Source organism: Euprymna scolopes, chromosome 43, assembly GCF_053919585.1.
Source record: "Euprymna scolopes isolate OS-2025 chromosome 43, ASM5391958v1, whole genome shotgun sequence".
Lineage (NCBI taxonomy): Eukaryota > Metazoa > Mollusca > Cephalopoda > Sepiida > Sepiolidae > Euprymna > Euprymna scolopes.
In genome coordinates, this window is record NC_136524.1 from 36,394,640 (window position 1) to 36,418,896 (window position 24,257).

Below are 24,257 nucleotides of genomic sequence, written 5' to 3' on the forward strand. Positions count from 1 at the left end.
TGCCTTTACTTGAGACGGCAGCCTCGAAATGAAGAGCTGCTTTATAAGGGCACTGTCGGCCGGGACGTCTTCTGCCAGTTCTCTCATTCTACGGAGTAACTCCGTTGGCATACGGTCCCCTAAAAGTTCATCATGGACCAACGTTTGGAAACGCCTCTCTGCTGAGACTGACGTTCGGAGCAGCACCTCCCGCTTTATGCTTTCATAGGTAGAATTAATGGGGGTGTCAGTTATCAAATCCTTGATAACTGGCGTCAACGATGCGGGGAATGCACTGAATAATATGTGCAGTTTTGTCTGCTCCGATACGTTGTTTGCCAAAAAATGGGATTCCAATTGGGCAAACCAAACTCGCACGTCGCCAGCAAAGGCAGGCAATACGGTGGACATGTTTAACTAACGAAAAGAAAAAAAAAAAAAGGAACAGACCAAAAAATATTCAGTTATCCGACTTGAAGGATAATGCCAAAGGAACACGAGAAATATTGGAAGTACTAAAAATAAAAAATTAAAAATTTTTAAAAAAATGAAGAAATATACTTTTATGGGTCCCTTCTGGGAGGACCGAGACAAAAAAAAAATCTATTCTAATAGGAAAAGGAACATTTAAGCCGAAGCACGTGTGGCGGGGGGTATTTAGAAAAGGTATCGAACTGTACGTAGTAGGAGAAAAAAAAAATTTTTTTTTTTTAAACAATAAAATAAATTGATAGACTATGCTTTTTCTTTTTTTTTTTTTTATATTTCTGGTAAAATAGAAAAACTGTGTGTGTGTGTGTGTGTGGTTTTTTATATGAAGCAAGTACTCACGTTGGTTTTTTTCTTTTGCTGGCAGGGGAAGAATATCCGTTTAAAACGTTTTTAAGTCTATATATGACACGTGGTCTTTGAACTGCATGAATGTGTCCGGCGGGGATGTTTTTTTATTTTTCCGTGGGGGAACAATATGTCCGGTGTTGCTGAATGGTTTTCGGTGATAAGTATTTGATTTTTGGGAGATGATTTCGGTTTTTTTTTTGGGTTTTTTTTTTATCGGGGAAATAGAGAGCTTGTTAGCTGGAAATGGCTGTTTTAACCAAAATTCATTTTTTTTTTTTTTTGTAAAATATTCTCTATGGAGAATATCAGGCCGCTTTTTTTTTTTTTTTTAGTTTCCTTCGTTTGAAAGCCGCAGACACCTTGACGCCGATACTTTTGACGTGTATGTGCGTTTTGGAGGTCGGTGAGGGAGGGGCCACGTGGGATTTTTTTAACACAAAGAATTGTCCTTTTTTTTCTTTGGTTGGTAAAAAAAAATTTTGTTTCTTTTTGTGCGAATCCCTTTGAAGAATTATATATATATATGAAATATTATTTCTTCTTTCAGTCTCTAGTTGTTGTTCGTTTCGAGTGCTCTCCGTAATTTCTTTTTGTTTTTGCAAATGTTTGGAAGAAAGTTTGTACGTTCTCTTTAAAAAATATTCTTTTTGTTTGAGAAGTTTTTTTTTAACGAGGAGCGTTCCGTCGGGTCACCATTTTTAGTGAGGTAGTTGTACCCCAGCTAATTATTTATCTTTTAGAACCCTCGATAAAAAACGACAAACTCCTTTTAACATTGAACCTTTGCAAGTCTTTATTCCACGAGATAATAGTGGTGGAGCTCGAAGTTCTTGAGTCAGGTCCACGTCGGACTGTCGGTGCTGGGCGAGGAGGAGAGGAAGGTGTGTCTTTGCTCGCGGCTCTGTGCTGACTGTTGGATGTCCCCTCCACTCTTTTTGGGGACAGCAGGATCAATGCGCCCTGCCTGTCGATTGGCCAGTCTATGGCCGAAGAACTTACAGGGAAGCATTGATCCGCCAGAGAGTATAGTTCATTAGGGGGGGTTGCTACAGGTTTCTATGCAATGAGAATATGGGGAGGGTTGCCATTCGGACTTTGAATTAATTGTAGGGGCTAAGGAAAATTATGTGTGAACATACTGAAAACTTGACAGAGACAAAGCTAACAAAAACAATATTAGAGGGGGGAGCGGTTAGTTTCACAAAAATTTAATGTAAAATAATTCACCATTTCCTGGCCATTCTAGCATTTTAGGACAGTTAACCAATTTATTTTCATGTGTATTTTTCTTTAAGGAAGGATCTATTTTTTGTTTGTTTGTTTTAGATGCTTGTATGTGGCTTACAAAGGTATTTTATTTGGGGGGGGGGCTTGCCACTCGAACTTAGTGTTATTGTTAGGGTTAAAGAGTGTTTTAGGAATACGAACCGTTACTTCATTTTTGTTTTGTTGTCCTAACTGCAAAATGCCGTTTCCATTTCAAATAAATATTTTACAGAAAGATATATATATATATATATATATATATATATATACATACATATGTGTGTGTGTATTCGACAGGTAAATAAGTCAGAAAATGTTATATTTAGTTTTAATTTAATAAGAAACTGCGTTGCGAAATTTCAAAGAAAATTCCATAAATTTGTTGATTTCTATTTTTGAGGTTGAAGGTGTTAATTCCATAGGCCGTTTATACTACGCTGGAGCAGGTTGTAAAAATATCTTTTGCTTAATAAGTAGAAAAAAAAAAATAACGAAATAAAAAGCTTCCTAATTGTAGTTTGATGTGTTTTCTTTTAAAATTTCAAGAATATTGATATAGATTTTGAGGGTTTGTATTACTATACACATAGATTCGAAAAAGTTGTCAAAAAACAAATATATAACAAATAAATGTTATCAAAAGCAAGTTACTTTTCTACATAACTGGATAATTTTTTAGTGTTTTTATTTAATGTAACATGTTTATTCAGCTTGAAAACAGTGTTTACCGATGTTTTGGAAAATTTAAAATGGCGCCCGACTCTTGAAACAGTAAGTTTGTGGAAAAGAGTTAAAAATAAAAAAGTAGACAAAATACTGCTAGAAACTCGCTCAATATATGTTACCGTGACATATGACATAGGCTGACATATATTCGGTGAGTTTTTAACAGTATTTTGTATAGGTTTTTTTTATTTTTAACTCCTTTTCTCAAACTTACCGTGTCAAAGAGAGTCGGGCCGGGCGCCATTTTTACTTTTCCAATACATCGGTAAACACTGTACGTTTTTCGAGCTGAATAAACATGTTACATTAAATAAAAACACTAGAAAATTATCCAGTTAGGTAGAAAAGTAACTTATCTTGCCTTTGATAACATTTATTTGTTATATATTTGTTTTTTGACAACTTTTTCGAATCTATGTATAGACGAGATTTTGATACTTATTTTGATTTTGAAAAAAAAACATTTGTGGCTGTTCGCAGTGAAACATTGTTTTAATTCGCTGTTCAAAACTAATTTAAAGAATAAAAGTGCATGCAATCTACAAAAGTTTATTTTGTTTTTTTAACCATGTTTTTAAATTTGACGAGAAATGTGAGAAATTGCAACAGATTCAATGAATGTCCGCGTATTCAATCACCGCGAGCGGATATTTTGTCAACACGGTTTTTTAACAAATAAGAAATAATATTTTTATTATGTTTGAAACAACTTTAATAGTTTATTTTGGAAGTATATTCCATAAATAAAATAAAAATCCCACTTTAAAAACAGAAATTACGATTTTTTTATATTTAATTCGCAGTTTTGTCTTAGGGGTGTCAAATTTGCAATGGCGATTTTCCCAAAGATTCTGACACTGCTACAGATTCATAATGCCGAATTGCTTGGGATTGTTGTTATTATACATTCTGAAAACCGAATAGTTCTAAACTAATGTTATTCTGATAACAAAATAGCTCTAATTAAACATATAAGAACATTTATACTCATATTTTCATGTTTTTCTTAATTCGTTCTTGAATAAAAATTAAAGAACGCGTGTTGTTTATACACTGTGCTGTGCTATGGCTGATTCTACAGGCTGGAGCTGCTGCTGCTGCTAGTACTTCATTTGACCAAATTCGAGAAATAGAAACAATTTTTTTTTCGGGTAGGTCCTTTTAAATTATCAATTACCGCGGTCCTACTCAACATAAAATAATACTTTTAATTGATAAAGATAGTAAAAAGATTGATTTACTTACTACTGGGTGTCCGAAGAATTTTTTTTTCAAAATGTTCGATACTAGTCATATTAAAGTCTTATTTTTAACACAACAAAAAAAGAAATGGTCAAAAATATTTCGGACACTTGACAGTATTAAGATTAACACCTCTACTGATTGGTTCCCAAATTTCATGACGAAATTCTTCATACAATCACGGTACGGACCTTTAGAAAACAGGGGGAGGTCATTATAAAACCTTACCGAAAACGCCATTTTATGACGTTCACATTTTTATCACTTTATTTGCTTAAAACCCTTAAAATATATAATGTACATTCATATTTATTAATTCATTTGAAAGTATATTCCTTTCCGAACAAAACAGTAGTAATTTGAAGACTTGAAGTGCTTTGGTTTAAAAAATATAGCTATTTTAGTAGAACTACCTTGAAATCTGTGATTATCCAAAGCGGTTTTTCGTCCGTGTGTATTACTATAATAAGCATCTTAATATCCAGGAAACTACTTGTCTGCCCCATATTTAAATTTGATATTCGCTTTCAGCATACCTGAAAATGTATAAAAGTTGTCAATTTAATGGTGACTATTGAGTTGCAGTTAATGTAAAAAAAAAATACCCTTAAGAGCATGGCTTGACAAGTATTTGTCGACATGGTACTGTTGCACAGATGGGAGATTCTTAGAAGAAACTGTTTATAAAAGTTCCGTTTGGTTTTAGATACACAGAGGTAGAAAAGAAAGTCCTTTGCAGCGGCGGTAACTAGACCAGTACTTGCAGCAAATAATTTACAAGAGAACACTGGAGATTGTAACTCCATCAAGCATCTACTATGAAAATAATGATCAAGCAGCATCTCCTTTCTAAGAAAGAGAAGATACTATTGCCACTAGATTTCAAAGTTGGTTTTGTAATCTGTCAAAACAAGAAGTGCTCTGAGCTGCTCTATCCCTAATGATAAACGAAACGAAGAACGAAGGTTCATGAAAAAAAAAAAGCATCGAGGGAAGAGAATTAATAAAGCATAACATATCTAATTTTATATAGAGGGATATAGGTGGGCAATGTGGTATAATAATTGGCACTTCTGCATTTATTGACCAGCAATTTCCATGAAGTTACTTGGGTGTGCCAGAATTCCCCCCACCCACCCACCACCCCTTATGATGGGAATAACCGGAAATGGCTGAGCGAACTTTATTACAAAAAACACAAATTGTTACAGCCCTCCTCATGTTAAGAATGGCAATGACCACTGAAATCCATTAAGTAATACATTAGGGGAAAAAAAAAAAAAAGAAAAGTACTTGTTGACTGTTTCCAGTTCTTCTCGTTATCTACCGGGGGCACACCCAAGTAACTTTGTGGAAATCGCGGAATGCAGAAATACTCTTTAGTTTAATTTATACATATTAGGTTATTGCATGAGTTCCCGCCGTTTCATAAAAAAAAATTTTTTGTTCTAAAACATGTTTTGATATTTGGCAAATTGTTATATGTCATTAGAAAGCACGTATTCTGTTCTACAAGATACTGGCTATCGTTTTTTGCTCATAAAATTTTTTTCTTGTTTTTCAAAAATGTCAAATGGATTGTCAAGTAGATAAAAAAAAAAAAAAATCACATTTTTGACACTTCATTCTTTTCACCTTTCATCGAGGTCAAAAAGCAAGTGAAGTGATCAATGATATTTGTGCCGTATATGGAGAAAATGCTATAGCTGAGAGAACTGTTCGAGATTGATTTACCAGATTCAAACATGGTAATTTTTACTTCAATGACGCTGGAAGACCAATCAAGATAGACAAAGATCAACTCAGGATTCTTTTGAAGGAAGATGACCATCAGGCATGTTTAGAATTGGGTGAAAAGATGAAGTGTGATTTTGCGACAATTTTACACTACCTTCATTCGATGGGATTCACACAAAAACTTGGAGCTTGGGTCCCACACAAACTTACTTTTGCTGTTAAAATTCTTTGTTTTTCTTTAAAAAAAAAAGAAAAGAAAAAAAAAAAATGGGGGGAACTTATGCAACAACCTAATACAAAAAAGGATGAAAATGATGGGAGCCCTTTCTGAAAATCATATTTGTGAAAACTTTTGACAACAAGTATTAGGCAGGAATTAATAAATATTCCCAAATTTTCGTTTGTTTTTAGTGAAATTTCAGGAATATAATACGTTTACAATCTCTCACTTGAAAATTCAAGTATTTCAGATTTTCGCTGAATTTACCTTAAGACCCTTTAGCTTAAGCTGCAGACATTTTCTTGAATCAAAATCACGTAATGGACTTTGATCAACATGAGAATAAGGATTCTAAGGTTTAGTATTATTACATTTTGATTTTAATTTTTGTAAGGAGGCATAAAAGTAGTGCAAAGTTATGTCTACAGAAAAAAGTTTCATGTCTTTTAGTTATTACATAAATTGAAAAAGCAAAAACGAAATACAAAATAATTTCAGCTTACCTGGCAAAATAGGAATTGGTATCGATTTTTTTTCTGTAAGATATGAAAATTTATCAACAGTTACAGGTGTCAGCAATGGAGCCTAAAATGGAAAGAAGAACAGCATGTATATATTATATATATAACCTCTATGATATCATTTTCCAACAGGTACATAAGAAAAAAAACGAAAACCGCTAATAAACAAAGACAAAAAATCAACAAGTGTCACTTATAATGTGTCAACTGAATCATCAAATGATTCCTACCAATGCTAAAAAGTAAATGGCTCTTATTGCTACACTCTTTTTTTTCTGTTTTGTCAGAAGTCATTTTCCTCTTTATTCTCAAAAGCAAGCAAGTTTTCATAGAGATATGTATTTTCAATCAATGAAAATTATCCCTGCCCCCCACCTCCCAAAAAAGTAGCAAGTCTATGTCAAAATAACAGACTGATGCAAACTTAGAAACACTGGTTTGGTGAACGCAAATCAGACTGCTTCCGGGTGACACCTACGATGTGCCTTGACTCTTTGCATCAACAACGCCCATCCTAGAACATTGGAATGACCCACACTGAAATTCCTTTAAGCCTGCTGCTATATCTCTAGCGAACTGAGCTACCCAAAAGGTAAACACACACACACACACACACACACACACACACACACACACACACACACACACACACAATGAAACATTGAAACAAACTTCCAGATGTTTTTGTGTATTTATTCCAGAACTTAAAAAACTTCAATGAACTTTGGTTTGTCAAAATACATTTCACCTTTCTGTAAAATTGTTGGTATAAATGTATTTTGTTCATTAATTCAGATTCCAAAATTCTCATTGTTTAGTTATAACTTGCGAACTGGTGATTCATTTATAAAATTTATTTTCTGCAGTTAAATGAGCTGGTATTTTTGGAGGCGGGGGGGGGGGGGGGGGAAGGATACAAAAGTTCACCGATAGAATTCATCACTGTATTTCCTCCTCTTCCACAATTTTCTCTCTCAACTTTCAGCACGTGTGTCTCTCTCACCTCTGCCAACAGATGTTTTATTAAAAAACTGACTTCATTCCATTTGCATATGTATGCAGTCGGCGATGTGATCTCGTGCAATTCCATGAGACTACACCTTATAAAGCCACGGCTGCCATCTTTAATCTCTCTTTCTCTCATCTCAGATCCTACTTGAAGGTAAGTCATACAGCTACACAAGGCACACACACGTGGGTATTTGCTTCTTTGATTATTACATTCAACTCTACATATTATTATCCATTTTTTCATTCACCAATTTAACTACATGCATATTAATCATTAGCTCTGTTCTTGGCACTTTTCAAAGATATTACTATCACCAACAGGCACTACCCAAAGCCAGCCACAACAATATACAACATCCAACTAATCTCAATCAACTCCACATGCCAAAACTGATACATTCGATAAAATATATCAGTAATGTCTTACAACAATGAACACAAACAATAACGAAAATAGTTTTGGAATGAAATTGATTTTTATTCTTAAACTAGTAGGTTGCCAGGTCGTAAAATACGCATAAATATTATATTTTAATTAATGCAGAAATTGAGATATGTGCATACAAGCATTATGTTTTTTTCCTTCACTTCTGGTAAGTAAAAAAAAGAAGAAAAAAAAAAAATACTCGAGCCGAAATCGCAACCAAAACCATTAAGTCAATTACGATAACCATTACACCAGATTGACAAGACATTTACAAAATGTTTTCAAAAAATCTTATTCTTAACATAAAGAAGCTGTTATGTTTCTTGACCACGCATGAACAGTTGTTTGAGAGTTAACAAATAGATAAAAATCCGATGACCCCCCCACCTCCCATGTACTAATTTGCTAATTATGACCCCTTAGCAGCATTTTTTTCCGGATGAAAACCCGATTAAAAACTTTTCCACTTGCCTGAATATCCTATATTCCAAATTTTTTCAAGTCTGTAGATAAAAAATTTGTTGAGAAGTGTCTTCACACACACATTCTCACTTTTATAGATATACATATTGTATTTTCTGCTATGAATAAATTCCTAATTTTTTTTAAGTCTTGAAAATGTTATGGTAATCATGTTGCCTAAAAATGGATTTAGACTAAAACATCAGTAAGTTTTTAAAGATGCCAGATTTCAATCCACCATTTTGGTTTGCAAAAAAGTGTGCAAGTGCATCAAATTACTTTAGTTTTTAACACTTCTTGTATGATTACGAAAAAAAAAAAAAACCAACAAAAAAGAACTTCTTGCATTGTCAAATAAAAAAAAAATTTTATTCAGAAAAATGAATTTAGCTTTAACACTTTTTGTGTCACGAAACAACAAAAGGCACTTCTGCAGTATGTGGACGGCGGCAATCTTTTTTTTTTTTGGTGCATTTCACTAAACTGTCACCAGATAGCACTTTTCTGTCAAAAAACATTTAAATTATTAATTTGTTGTTGACTCTTGTTGTTGACATTTCATTAAAATTATTTATTTGAAAAAAAAAAAAAAAAAAAAAAAAGAAAGCTATGAAAGTGGCTTCTTTTTTTTTTGTTAAACTAAACTGACTTTGTTTGTTAAAATTGTGTTTGTCGTACTCATGAATTATTTTTTCTAAAGAATAAAATTGAATAAAGTTTATTTTTACAAGAATGTTTAGACATTTACCTAGCGAATAAGCATAAAAAATATATATGAAAAACCCCCGCTTATTATTTAAAAAAAATCAAAATTATACACCGCATATGAAGTCAGTTTCGTTTAAGAAAAAAAAAAACTTCATACCCGGGGTATAATTTGAATTTTTAAAAAATAATAAACACGGTTTTTCCTATATGTTTTTATGCTTATTCGCTAGGTAAATGTTTAAACATTCTTGTAAAAATAAACTTTATTCAATTTTATTGTTTAGAAAAAATAATTCATCAGTACGCCAAACAGATTTATCCAAAAAATTAGTTTTGTTTTAAAATCCAAAACATTGACTTCAACTCCATTGTTGGATATTAAAAATAATAAACGCGGTTTTTAATATATTTTATGTTTATTCACGAGATAAAAATGTAAAAATAAATTTTTTTTTTTTTTCTGTAGAAAGTTGTTTTTATGACGGAATGAAATTTGGTGTGTGTCATACTTTTTGGTGAGCTGGCGTCCCAGCATGCCAAAAAAGAATTACTCCTAAATTCATTTTAATTCTAAAACATTCATAATGTCATAATCTTAAGAAACTGTTTAATCCTTTCAGCTCATTTATTTTTTTTATTAAGAACTAGCCTGAGTGCTTGGTGTTGGCCGGGTGTTTGGAGGTGTGTATTGAGCAAAAAAAAAAAAAAAAAAAAAAATAGTAGTAGGTAGGAAGGCTTGAACCCGTACCATGAAGGAGGAAAAGAATGTGAAAAAAAAGTGACGTCTTTGCTGTTGCGCCCATTGCAAAACTGGAAGTGACGAACGTCTAAATTAAGGCTAATCAATTGAAAAGAATGGATGACTTTCGAAAATATCTGCAAAAAAACGACCACTCCTTATAGAAAACTGCCCCTTTGAGAGTGATAGCATTAATGTTTTTAGCCAATTTTTCAATATTTGTCGGCTGAAAGAAAAAAAAAAAGTAAGTATGAGGATCGAACCCGAACCCTTGAGGCAAAGTTGTAAATTAAAGTATGAAAAAAAAACAAAACAAAAAAAAAACCAAAAAAAAAAAAAACGTGCGACGTTAACCATTGCTCCACCGCGACATGCTAACGGAAACATGTTTGAATTTATTTAATTACTTGGACTTAGCAGGTGCCCGTTTTAATGAGTTAATGAGGTCAAGTTTGACTGCGGGATTTCATTTACTGCTGAATGCTTTTTTTTTTTTTTCCCAAGATGTTATAGAAAAAAGACTAACCCACATGCGGTGAGCGACAAATGTTGAATATTTATCTTCCCGAAATCGAGCAAATTAAATAGACAGGCGAGCTTCGTTGTTAACTGTGAGATATTACGATTTATATGTGATATAAAAAGTTTTTAAAAGTTGTGAAGCGAGCGACCGCTTCTCTGAAAAAAGCCTTTTGTAGACACACAGAAAAAGCGAACACACATACATACATATATTTTCGCTTTTATATTTATAGATGATAATATTATAACCATGTTCTTGTAAAGGACACTTAGAAAAATCGATTTCATTTACAGCAGTAATTTTTTTAGATATTTATTTGGAAATATAATGGGAGAGAGATTTAGTTCCATGTTAAACTATACCCCCCACCCCACAGGAATGGCCCTAAAATCTATTTTCAATCGATGTCTGCCTAATTTGTCTACTTAGTAAAAATTGCTGTTCAATTTTTCACAATTCATATTTCCAAATATGTCCCTTAAAAAAAAGGTCACATCGACCTAGTTTTAATTAGTTTTGTGCATAAACTCAGGCCACCGAGAGTATATCTCAGTGGCTGTAATAAAACTGTGAAGTGTTTATAATGCAAAATTATTATTCCCAAAAAAAGGAAAAAAACAAAAAGGTATCATGTTTTAGATACATTATGTTGAATCAAAATGAAGCAATCAAATCAAATAAATACAGCAATTTTCAATAAGATCTGGTCAGAAGAATAAAATAAGTAAATAGAAATTAAAAAAAAAAAATTTTTTAAATTGATAAAATTAAAGTATACACTTGAGAAATAAATAACAAAAAACAAATAACGGGTTTGTATTACTGTACACATAGATTCGAAAAAGTTGTCAAAAAACAAATATAGAACAAATAAATGTTATCAAAGGCAAGATAAGTTACTTTTCTACCTAACTGGATATATTTTTTGTGTTTTTATTCAGTGTAACATGTTTATTCAGCTCGAAAAACATGCAATGTTTACCGATGTATTGGAAAATTCAAAATGGCAGCCGACTGTCTCTCGGAGAGGGTACGTTTGGGAAAAGGTATTATAAATAATAAACTAGACAAAATACTGTTAGAAATTCGCTCAATATATGTTACCGTGACATAAGTTGACATGTATTCGGTTGTTTTCTAACAGTATTTTGTCTAGTTTATTATTTATAATACCTTTTCCCAAACGTACCCTCTCCGAGAGACAGTCGGCTGCCATTTTGAATTTTCCAATACATCGGTAAACATTGCATGTTTTTCGAGCTGAATAAACATGTTACACTGAATAAAAACACAAAAAATATATCCTGTTAGGTAGAAAAGTAACTTATCTTGCCTTTGATAACATTTATTTGTTCTATATTTGTTTTTTGACAACTTTTTCGAATCTATGTGTACAGTAATACAAACCCCAAATAACTTATACCAGATGCAGTAAAATTTAATTATCTACCGACTTGTATACTTTTAATGTGCTGAAACTAATGTTTTCTTTCAGAATTTGTTTTTGATGTTTATGTGGCTTATCTTTGTACTAAAAATAAAATGACTGACCACGCAAGACATTACTTGGTTGAATTCACGCCGAAAAGATAGTAAAAAAAAAAAAAATATTTGCCCTCCTATGTGAACAAAGTTTGAGTGCCACACCTTCCTCTCAAACAAAGAGGCTCGAAAAATCAGACTTAGTAAGGTAAAGCTATTACTTCAGCTGCCATGTTATTAATCGTTCATGGAAAACCCATCCGCAGAAAACTCATCTATGGAAAACTTGTCCATTTTTGCTAGGTAGGAAAACTTGTCCACGATTGAAAAATATCGATTGAAAACACATTTTATGGCCGTGACTGAAAGATATATTGCTTTTAAAGAGGACTATACACCCCATAATATTTTTTAAAAGTATTTTTACTTGTTTACTGTTGTTTTAAAAAAATGAAATTGATTTTTTAAGTGTTCGTTTTCAGTAATATCCAAAATCAGTGTTTGGAAAAAAATTAAGCTACCAAAAGTGTATATGGTTGACTATGTAACACAATGGAGTCAAGACACTTTATCTGAGAGTACATCTTTCAAACTCCTTGGCCTAACGTTCACACGAAACATGAGTTGGAACAATTACATTGAAGGCATTACCAGGGCTGCTGCAAGAAAGGTGGGCTCTCTCTACCGTGCTAGAAAACTACTAACACCCGAAAGTATCCTGTACCTCTATAAGGCCACCATTCGCTCATGTATGGAGCATTGCTGTCACATTTGGGCTGGTGCATCTGCTACTAGTCTCTCGCTCCTTGACAAGGTTCAAAAGAGAGTCGCAAACCTGATAGGCCCTGAACTGACATCTAAGCTTCAGCCTCTGTCCCATCGACGAAATGTTGCATCCCTCTGCCTTTTCTACAAGTATTTTAGTGGTGAATGCTCTGACGAACTGCAATCACTTGTGCCCCCACGACGCGAGCACCCTCGACAAACCCGACAGGCTGCTAAATCCCACCCCCACACTGTAGAGATCCCTAGATGTAAAAGATCTTTTTACTCCAATAGTTTCTTCCCCAGAACCGCTAGACTCTGGAATTCAATTCCAGGTCCCTGCTTCCCCAACAGTACTGACGTGCAGAACTTCAAGTGTAACGTGAACCGACATCTTGCTGCCCAAATTCCTACATAGTACCCCAGTAGTTGTTGCCCCTGATAGTAGCCCCCTACACCAAAGTGGCAATTTGCCTTGTTTGGGGTGAAAATGTAATTAAAAAAAAAAACCCAAAAAAAACCCATATATTTATTAAAAAAATACTTTAGTTTTAACACGTTTTGTGTCATTATGAAACAAAAAAGGAAACACTTCTTGTATTAGCAAATATAAAACAAATATTTTATTCAAAATAATTTAGTTTTAACACTAACATAATAATTTAATAAATTATTTTATACAATAATTTAATATTTGATAATACAAGAAGTGTTTTCTATTTTTTTGTTTCTGTTTCGTAATAACACAAGAAGAGTTAAAACTTTAAAAAAATGGTGGGATCCTTCTATCGATCCAGTAGATATCTCACTGCTGATGCAATTCTGTATCTATAAGAGCCAGGTACATCCAGGGATGGAGTACTGTTGCCACATCTGGGCAGGAGCTGCTAGAAAGGACTTGTCTTGCCTTGACAGAGTTCAAAATAGACTTCGTAGCCTTGTGGGGGATGTCCTTTTCTCTTCCCTGCAACCTCTATCTCACAGAAGAGATGTTGCGAGTTTGTCTCTATTTTATTGTTATTTTCATGGCAAGTGCTCGACTGAGCTTCAATTTATGGTCCCCCTTCGCCAAACTTTCACAAGAAACACTAGACTAGCTGAAAACACTATCAATAATTCCTCCACTCTTTATCTGTGCCTAAACTTAAACGTAGATTCTATGAACAAAGCTTCTTTCTCAGAACTGCTCGCCTGTGGAATTGTGTTCCGTTTTCCTGCTTTCCAGCTGACTACAAACAAGTTCTTGATGAGCCGTTCCACTTAGGTTAACAAATTTACCAAATTTCCATTACTTTACTATATTGTCCAATTGACTACTGTACACTCTTAACCCTTATCCTCGAATGGTCTCTAGGCCTTGATAAGTAGTTATGCCTATGTAAAAAAAAAAAAAAAAAAAGACTAAAGTAGTTAGAAAAGTGACAACATAATAAATGTAAAAATATTTAATATATTATTTCAAAAAGACTATTTAAAGAAATGTACAAGTTGAACGTTTTCATTTTGCTTTATTATTCGACTAGCGGGGGTACCCGGCGTTGCCCGGGTGTTTGGAGGTGTGTGTGCTGTTAAATAAAAAAGAAACCGGAGGGGGGGGGGATCGAACCCAAAGCACTGAGGTGAAGTTTGAAAATAAAATCGGCCAGCCAGAATGAGTTACTGAAAGATGTTTGAATTTATTTAAGTAAGAACCAGATTGACAGGTGTGCGCACGGAAGTCGTCGAACGTTACGACGACGACGTAGCATTGTTATAAGCAAAGTAAAAAAAGAAAACAACGTTAAAACATGCGGGAGTACCTCAGGGGGTCTATCCTTGGACCTTTATTATTCCCGATATTCATAAATGACCCCCCTGATAAAATTGTTTCTGAGATGGGTATATTTGCTGATGAAACTACTCTCTATAACAGGCACGAGGGAAAAACAAATGAACATATATCTAAGGAAATGGCAGAATCACTAGAGAATGACCTCAAATTTGTAGTGGAATGGGGACAAAAATGGATGGTCACATTCAATGCTGCCAAGACTAAGCTTATTTCCTTCAATAATTACAAGAAACCTTCTCTACCACCAATAACAATGGCCAGGAACATGTTACCTGAAAGTGCTTCCTTTAAAGTCCTCAGCCTAACGTTTATAGGGAATATGAACTGAAATAGTTACGCTGAGTGCATTGCCAAGGCTGCTGTGAAGAAGATGGACTCTCTCTACCGTGCTAGAAAATTACTTATGCCTGAAAGTATTCGCCCATGTATCAAGTACTGTTGTCACATTTGGGCTGGTGTATCTGCTACTCGTCTTTCACTCCTGGACAGAGTTAAAAAGAGAGTCGCCAACCAGATAGGTCCTGAACTGTCATTTAGGCTTCAGCCTCCGTTCCATCGACGAAATATTACATCCCTCTGCCTGTTCTACAAGTACTTTAATGTTGAATGCTCTGACAAACTACAAGCACTTGTATACCCTTGACAAACCCGACAAGCAACTAAATCCCACCCCTTCACAGTAGAGATCCCTAGGTGTAAGAAAGTCTTCTACTTCAATAGTTTCTTCCCTAGAACTGCTAGACTTTGGAACTCCCGTCTGCTTTCCCAACTGTACTGACATGCAGAAGTTCAAGTGTAATTTTTTTTTTTACAAAGGAATCACCATTTATCAAGGCCCGAGGGCCACTCGAGGATAAGGGTTAATGAGTGTACAGTAGCTAATGGGAAAAAGTCGTAGTAATCGTTAGCAGTGCAAATTTAATAAATTGGATTACTTAAGGGGAACGGCTCATTGTACCTACTTAGCATTGCTTGGGATACTTTCAGTTTTGTTTCACCTTTTCTTTTAAAAACAAGATTCTAAAATTTTAATTTAATCGTTACAGTATCGTTGGGTCATTGAATTATCAATTGAATCAAATTGTTATGAAACTATAAATAATTTTGGGTGCTTTTTTGGTATTAGATCTGAAATAGAAAATCAAAGTATCGAATTTTAATTAAAACCAATGGTATCTACTTGATTGTCATGTGGAAATTAGTAATATACACAAAAATTACGAAAAATGATGAAGTAGAAAATTAATTATGAATGAAAATAGTTTTCGAAATAAATGCCACATTATATTTAAACAGCATGAAATTAGGAGAAGTAACTGCAGTCTGTCTTGTTATAATTGGTTGGGGATATCAAGGCATCGTAATATCATGAAAGTACATTTTTTTATAATAATGCAGTAATATTTAATTGCGACATGACAATAAAGTAGATGATATTGCTTTTGGTTAAAACTGACATAAAAATTAAGGAGAGAACATTGGTTTTTAATGTAAACTCATTTTTCCACTTTCACTCTAATAAGAAAGAAGCACCTAATTTTGTAAAGTTAATGTTTAAAAAAAGGTGTAAATAGCTTTTAACACATTTTATCTAAGGATATTTTTAAATATAAATTTTAAAACCAATTTAAATGCTTTAAAATTTCAAAAACTTACAAATGGTCTTCTTTTTTATTTTTTTTTAGTTTTTATCAGTTATTAAAAAATTAAAATAGACATCTCGCTGCTCAACTCCTTGCGGTCCCCAGTTAGACACAATTCAAAATAGAAACCTCTTATGTTTCAAGTGGTATGATGCTTTATTTAGGGTAAAAATTAAATAAAATTGAAAAAAAAAAAAAAATGGTTGACTTGCTGGTTGATTTTATTGCATTTTTAATTTCTAGACATCTTGCTACTCATCTCCCTTCATAATATCCCTGCATTGTGCCTTGTTTGGGGTGAAAATTGAATAAAAAAAAAAAAAGGAAAACTACAATTTTCGATAAAATTCATAAATAAATTTCTTTATCTTAATTGATTACTTTTTTCATAATGATTTAACAATTTTGTAGTAAAAATAAAAATGCTTATATGACAGATTTTCAACACACATCGTCTCTGCCAAAAAAATTTCGCTTTTTACTTGCAAGTTAATTACAATTTTTATATTTGTAGTGTTTAGACATTACATTTTCTGGCGCTGCTGCAGTATTTTCTTATTTATAACAATATTTTTTGGAGTATTAAAAAAATAATTTTAAAAAACAGAACAGAATTCGATCCTTCTCTGGAATTTTCCTGTAGTTTAAGCTTTGTTTTTGTTTTTTTAATTCAGTTATTTTTTTTATTAATACCAAATGCCAAACTCATTGTAAAAAAAAAAAAAAACTCACATTATTCAAGAATCTTCTACGGTACCTGTGCAGTATGCAGACAGCTGCTATCTTTTTTGGTGTGTTTCACTAAATTGTCAAAGAACAGGGGACAATTTGACTTCAATTAAAAAATGTTTTGGAAAGAAAAAAAAAATCCAAAGTTGCTTAGATTTGAAAAATGTTTCATTTAAATTATTTATTTGTTCAAATAAAAATAAAAAAGTTACTTTATAAAAATCCAATGTTGCTTTAATTCAATAATTGTTTTATTAAAATTATATTTTCTCACGCAGACTTTTCAATAAATGTTTTTACAATCATATGTTGATATATTTTTATACAATAAATCTTGGTTTTCAAATAGTTTTTTTGTTTGAAAAAATTTTTTTGCTTGTTACTTATTTGTCATGTTATTTGACCAAGAAGAAATTGGAATTATCACCCACCTAACAATGGCCGCCGTCCGCATACTGCAGAAGTGCCTCTTTTTAATTTCAGTTTTTTGTTGTTTATTGTCTTGTTTTTGAGGGAGAGATAGTTTTTAAAAAAGCTCTCTCCCTCCCGAAATTATATTTAAAAATATTAAAATTATTGTCTTTTGGAAGAGGGCGGGCTCTTTTTTAAAATTATATCTACCTCAGTATTTTCTATATATTTTTTTTTATTTTTGAGCAATTATCGAAACTCTCAAGAAGTGGTCCTCTTATGTCAGACATTTTTTTGTTCTAAAGTAACACTCGACACTACTTGTTTCTGTTTTAACTGAATAAAGCTTTAAAATAAGTTGAACTACTAAAAACTTACAAAGCTAGGTAAAAAGCGAACACTTAGAAAAATCAATTTTATTTTTTTAAAACAACAGCAAACAAGTAAAAACATTTCTTTTTAAATATTATGGGGGGGTATTCTCTTTTAAAAATATTATCTTCTTCAATAACGGACATAAAATGTGTTTTCAATCCATATTTATTCAACAATGGACCAGTTTTACTATCTAGCAAAAATGGACGAGTCTTTCTAAATTTGTCATTGATTTAATGTCACTTTTCCCTTGATCATGGAGTCAGATGATTTTGATATCACGTAAGCTCACCCTCTACTTCTCAGGATTTAGTAGGTCAGTAGTCCTCAAATTGCACTGTACGGTCTTGTCTAATCACTTGCTTCCAAGTTTTCCTTGGCTTGCTAATCTTCCTGCGATTCAAGACATTCATGCTTCTGCAATTTAATGAGGATGATCATACCTTCGTGATCGATTAATCCTAAGGATAATCTCCATGTTGGGCAAATGTGGTGCTTTCAGCAAATCCTCTAACCAGACGTGTTGGGTCCTATTTTACATTGCAGATGCATCTGATCATAGATCTGTTATTACAATGTAATTGGATGAGTGAGTACTCAGCACTCACTGCCATTATAACATAGTGCTTCCGACACAGCTGCTATACAACTTAACATGGATGTAGAGTAGGACAGTGTTACCAGAGACAACAACTCACAAAATTATGCCCAAGCCTCCATCTGTGTTTCAGGAAAATGCGACAATTATCCACTACACCGCCATCCATGCAGAGTAAAGATTAAAGACATCAATAATATACTCCATCTTCTTTTACCACCGCCACCATCTCAATCAACAGCTTGCTTTTTTTCCATTCAACTATTGGCTTGCTTACTATTCTTTCTGAAAACAGTGTGAGCAAACTTATGGACGACTACTCACTTCAGAGAGAGTTGTTTGAAGTAGTAATACATTGTGTGGAACCATTCACTCTTGTTAATTACATAATTTTGTGCAAAATATGCCCCAGAATCAATAAACAACTGCATGTAGGCGTGTATTATAAGTGTTTTTTTTAATCTCTTAGTTAGGCTGTCGACAAAGACAGAAGAGATCGTGCTTGCCCATTGTGTCATTAAGAGTCAGACAACAACGTGTCAATATTTCAATATCACTTGTACGTAAAAATATACATAAATATCTGCAGAAAATAAAGTTTTTTTTTCTTTTAATTATTATTTTATTATTAATGCTCTATCAAGGTTGTCCTTGGTGGCATGCCCTCTGGTGATTGTGCAGACCGATTTTTGACATGCACATAGATTTAGCAAGACTTTCATATTGCCCACCATAACACCTCTCTGGGGACTGTTAAAAGCTTTCTCCAGGTGAGTAAATGGCATGTAGAGTCCTTTTTTTGTATTTTATTTTATATAAATTAAATTACCGTTTCTATAGGGAAACTATTTCAAACACAAATGCTGAGATACAACGTGCAGCTCTTTACAAACAGAATTTTCTTTCTCCAACTTTACAACATGGCAAGAAAGAAGAAGAAGAAAAAAAAGAAAACAACATACTGAGGATGGAGTTTAGCTCTGAAATATACACTCATGAGCAAAAAAAAAAAAAAATGGGCCAAGAGTGAAAGAAGGAAGAAATCGATTTTTCAATATTTTTTCCATTAATTTTTGTAAATTTTAACTGATAATTTCTATTTTGCAGATCATTATTATTATAGCATTTAATAATAAGTGGAAAAATTCGTCCTAAGAATTGTAAGAACGCATCTTGGTGAAAATATAAAAAAAACAAATTGCAGGATTAAGGCAGTCCAAAATGACTTACAAGCAGATTTTTTATATTTTAAGAAAAGAAAAAGTGAAAACATTTCTTCCTGTAGTGAAGTCGAATGCTTGGTAAAAGGGAAATCTGGATCTGGTTGCCTTAGAGCATTCACTCTGAAGGATGACCACAGGCTTAAATTAACTGTTTTGAAGGATTGAAAGAAAACTTATGTTGGCCATAACAAAGAATTCAAAACAGGGGCTGGAAATTCTCTTTCTAGATATACAATATCTAGATGAATGAAAGAAATGCGATTTCCTTCTCACAGGTGTGCAAAGAAGCCATTTTTATCTAAGAAGAACATCAATGATAGAAAGAGATTTTTCTCGTATTATGGCAAGAAAGATACAGACTGGCTCAGGAATGTTTTCTGGTCAGATGAATCAAGATTTTGTCTTGTTATTGATGCTCCCGAATGGTGCAATCGAAGAACTGGAGAAAGATTTTCACCAAGTTGCATAAAACCGACAGTTACACACGGGAAAGGAGGGATAATGATATGAGGGAACTTTTACTGCAGCAGGAGTTGGGGAACTTATTAGATGTGACAAGTCAATCAATGCAAAGGAATACATTCGAATATTAGAAACAGGACTGTTACCAAGTATCCAGAAGTTGGGAATATCTCAGAACATTATTTTTAAACATGATAATGCCCCTGCACACACTGCTAAAGTTACAAAAAATGGTTTTCTGATAATTCAATTAATGTGATATTTTGGCCAGGTCAAAGGCCTGATTTAAACCCAATCGAGAATATTTGGTCCATAATATCTCGTGCATTGGCTGGAAGAACTTTTTTGAACAATGACAAACTGTGGGAAGCTGTGCAAAGCAAATGGAATAGCATCTCCTCTTCAGTGTTCCACTTTGGTTGAGAGCATGTCTAAAAGGATTGATTTTTTATAGAAATCAAAAGGGAATGCGATTCCATCCTAAGCATTTATTAAAGTAAATGTCTTGTTCTGTGTTATTAGTCTCATTTAAGTTTCCTTGTTCAATTGTTCTTTGTTCAATATAGCTTTTAGTGCAATAAAATGTATAAAATTTGTTTGGCCCATTTTTTTTTTTTTGCTCACGACTGTATGTTATAAATTTCAAACAAGTAAAATATTTGTTTATTTTCCTAATATTACGTGATTTGGCTTTCATGTGCACTTGATGCATATTTTATTTTATATATTTTTCTTGTAGTTAATGAACAATGGTATTAGATATGGCAGGTAGATTGCTGCTTCGTGAGATGATTTTTCCAAGATATATTTAGCATACGGGTGTATAAAGACGCCTACGATTTGCCGGTCATTGTCTGAGGAGCAAGCATGAATTGGTGAAATGTATTGCTATGGACTCCACGACACGGACGCGCAAGCAGAGGACGACCTAGATCCACGTACATCCAACAAATAGCACACGATGCCAACTGTGAACCTGAAGATCTGAGGCAACTGATGGAAGACAGGAAACTCTGGAGAGGAAGAGTCACATTGGTCCGGGCAAGGAGGCCATCTTGATAATGATGATGAACAATGAATATGGCATCAATTGTGCTCTTGCCAGGTACAAAGCCAAACTGCATCTATGCTGACATACTGTTCAATGATGTTGTATCTTACAGGTTCAATTACTATGATGTATCTTACAGGTATAATTACAATTGTTTCTAGGAGCTTCAGGCCTTTATGATTATCCCATCACCGTAGGTCTCTTTTCCATTTATAGCAATTGATAATGTACCTAAACACATGCTTTTCTCAATGTTTCTTCATTATTGTAGCAAAATTCTAAAACTGAAATACTGAATGTGAATTGTAACTAATGATATCTATTGATCTGTTATGTCGCAGTAATGAAAATATCCAAAAATTACAAAAAAAAAAACCCAAAAAACGATAAGGTAGAAAATTAATTATTAATGGAAAATTTTCGAAGACAATTAGTGAAAATTAAGATTTGCTAAATTGGCCAAAAATTTTCAGTTTTCAGAAAAGACTTACCTCCCTTTTGTTACAATTAGAACTCTCCAGTTTTTGTTTTTTTTGGAGGGTTTTTTTTTTTGCTAAACTCAATTTTCACTAATTGTCTTCAAAAAACTATTTTCATTAATAATTAATTTTCTACCTTATTTTTCATAATTTTTTTGGATATGTTCATTATTGTAGCATGGCAATTAAGTAGGTACCATTGGTTCCACTTGAAATTCAATATTTCAATTTTTGAATTTGACTATAATAACGAAAAAGAAACTTTTTCCCTTAATATCATTCGCTTTGCTAACTTGAGTGCAAACTGGAGAGAATTTGAATGCCTACTAGAAACTATCCTCGAGTATCTAAGGACTCTCTGTACAGACATATGTTAGGAAAACCTGGCATGAGGATACTTTCCCTGAAAGTAAACCCTGACTAAATATTCAAAATTACATAGTATTCACAGTCCAAATAAGATAACATCAATATAGCTTAACCTACATTGGCTTTTATGAAGAATGGTGTACATTCTGCAAGTGATGTTGTCTCAACTAACAGCACGAAGCTGGATACTCCACCAGACCAGATGAATTCTTGTGCCGGAATCGGAATCTTGCAATTATTTTATCAAAAGAAATTTCTATCATGTTTGAGCTGATCTTTGGTTGCTCTAGCCCTGGATAGCCTGAACTCCAGGGATATGTAACATTAATCAATGGTTCATAATTTCATAGAAATAAAATTCTGAAATGAAAAACTTACAATTCCCAAATTATTAAAATTCTACTGCGTTTGCTATAAATTATTTGCTGCATTTAATTTTTTTTTCTTTGCAATTTCTCGACTGCTAACTATACTTTTTTTCTTTTCTTTTTTTTAAGTCATGTTCACCTCAGACAAGGCACAGGGTTCTACATTGCAAGTGAAACAGTCGCATTTGCGAGTGATTTTTCAAAGTGGCAATTAGAAATAATAAAACACTTCTCTTTTGGCAATTGTATTTTTTTCACTGCCAATCTTCCAAAGCGCACTACTGAGTAAAAGATATCTTTTCAACTTTTTAGTTTTTTTTTGTTTTTTTTTTAAATAAAACAAAGTTAAATTATTTAAGGCTGCTTAAAAAATATCTGAAGAAATTAGAATGTTTATACCTTCAAGTATCAACATAAAATTTGTTGTATATTTAGAATTACACCTATTAAAAAAAAACAAAAAAAAAAAAACAGAAAAATCTTTATGATGTACATACTCGTCACAGAACAAAGATGTCATATTCTAAAACTCATATGGGTTTGGCTAGTAACTTTTCTATTTGGCTAGTAAAAGAAAATATTTAGTTGTCAAAGGTCAACTAAATATAAATTTGTCAGTAAGAGCCCCGAGGCATATTGTCACTAAATCATAAGGGACAACTATTTACGACCATATTTAGGCGAGATGAGCAAGATGTATATTTATATTATACTTAATCTTCTGCATACCAGTAAAATCAAGGAAACAGGTAAAGGAGGAGAAATTCCACAGTCTAAAAGCCCAAAGGAAGAAGCTATTAGATTAGAAGATGTTCCTGCATCTAGGGTTCTTTACAGTGAAGGTGTGGGATTTTGTTTCTAAATAGATCTGTCGGGGGCATGTACATCAAGGCGGTACGAGTACATCCCATCCATAGCCCTCAAGCCCCTGGAAAGGAATAGGCCATCTACAACTTTTTTGTAGATGTTTTTGTAGCGAGGAGTTCTTTTTACAGGGCGAAGGTGCTGGCCCCACACCCAACCTTCCCAGAAGGTACATACAGAGCCTAGCCTTCCCAAATAGTCACCCATCTGGTACTGGCTAGGCTCAATGTTGCTTAACTTCGGTGATCTGGCGAGATCCGGTGTGTCAACGTGATTGTGCTGTACACAAGGCGGTACAAGCAGGATCAATCAATTCAATTGCAGATACTGACTATTAAGAATCCCAAATAATTTTATTTTTCCAATATACCAAAAAACTTTGTAGATATAAATAGATACTGCTGCAAGATAAACAAAAAAAAAAGTACAAAAATCTTTGTCTTGGTATCTCAACAAGTACCCGAGTTATAGCTATTCAAAGTTGGTCGGACATTGCATTTTGTGTGATACTGAATGCAATGCCAACTTAAGCATTGCATAACGGAAGGCAAAAGCTTTAAATAAATAAAAAAATATTTATAAATAAAAATTGCCAAAGTTCATTAAAAGAAAGGTAATACAGATGAAATCAAATGTTGGCAAAAATCACGTCACAAAAATTGCCAAAACAATACAAGAAAGCAATTTTGACTCTTCATATAAGTTTCATTTCAACAGCTAATACATTAAAAATTACGATTCATGACATCATGCAGATTAAGCTAAGTATTTTCTGGTCTTCTATATTATAAAAAAAAAATTAAAAAATACTGAATTTCAAGTGAAACAAATGGTACCTACATAATTGTCAGGTCTCAAATAGTAACATACCCAAAAATTATGGAAAACAATATGCTAAAAGAATATTTATTAATGAAAAACTATTTTCGATAAAGTTAATGAGAAATAAATGTTGTCTAACATTTTGAATTATGTTCGTCATGTGACATAAGTAAGATTTAAAAAAAAATTTTTTTTTTACACGGTGGTCACCACTTATCAATGCCCGAAAGCCACTCAAGGATAAGGGTTATTGCAAGTACAGTAGGTTAGTGTGGATATTTAATGAAGTGTTTACTTAAGAGGGCGGTTCATTAGGAATTTGTTAACATTGGACTTGAAGACATCCAAGTTGTAGTCAGGTGGGAAACAGGCAGACAGAACAGA

The 24,257-nt window shown here is 33.2% G+C and overlaps 1 protein-coding gene across 1 annotated transcript in view; it reads right to left on the reverse strand.

Moving 5' to 3' along the window:
- The window catches only part of LOC145268289 (electron transfer flavoprotein-ubiquinone oxidoreductase, mitochondrial-like), a 162,109-nt gene that overhangs the window by 53,508 nt on the left and 84,344 nt on the right, over positions 1–24,257 (reverse strand). The window contains exon 5 of the mRNA XM_080123696.1: positions 6,514–6,595. Coding sequence (XP_079979822.1) covers positions 6,514–6,595 — 82 coding nt within the window. The remainder of the gene's footprint in view (positions 1–6,513; positions 6,596–24,257) is intronic.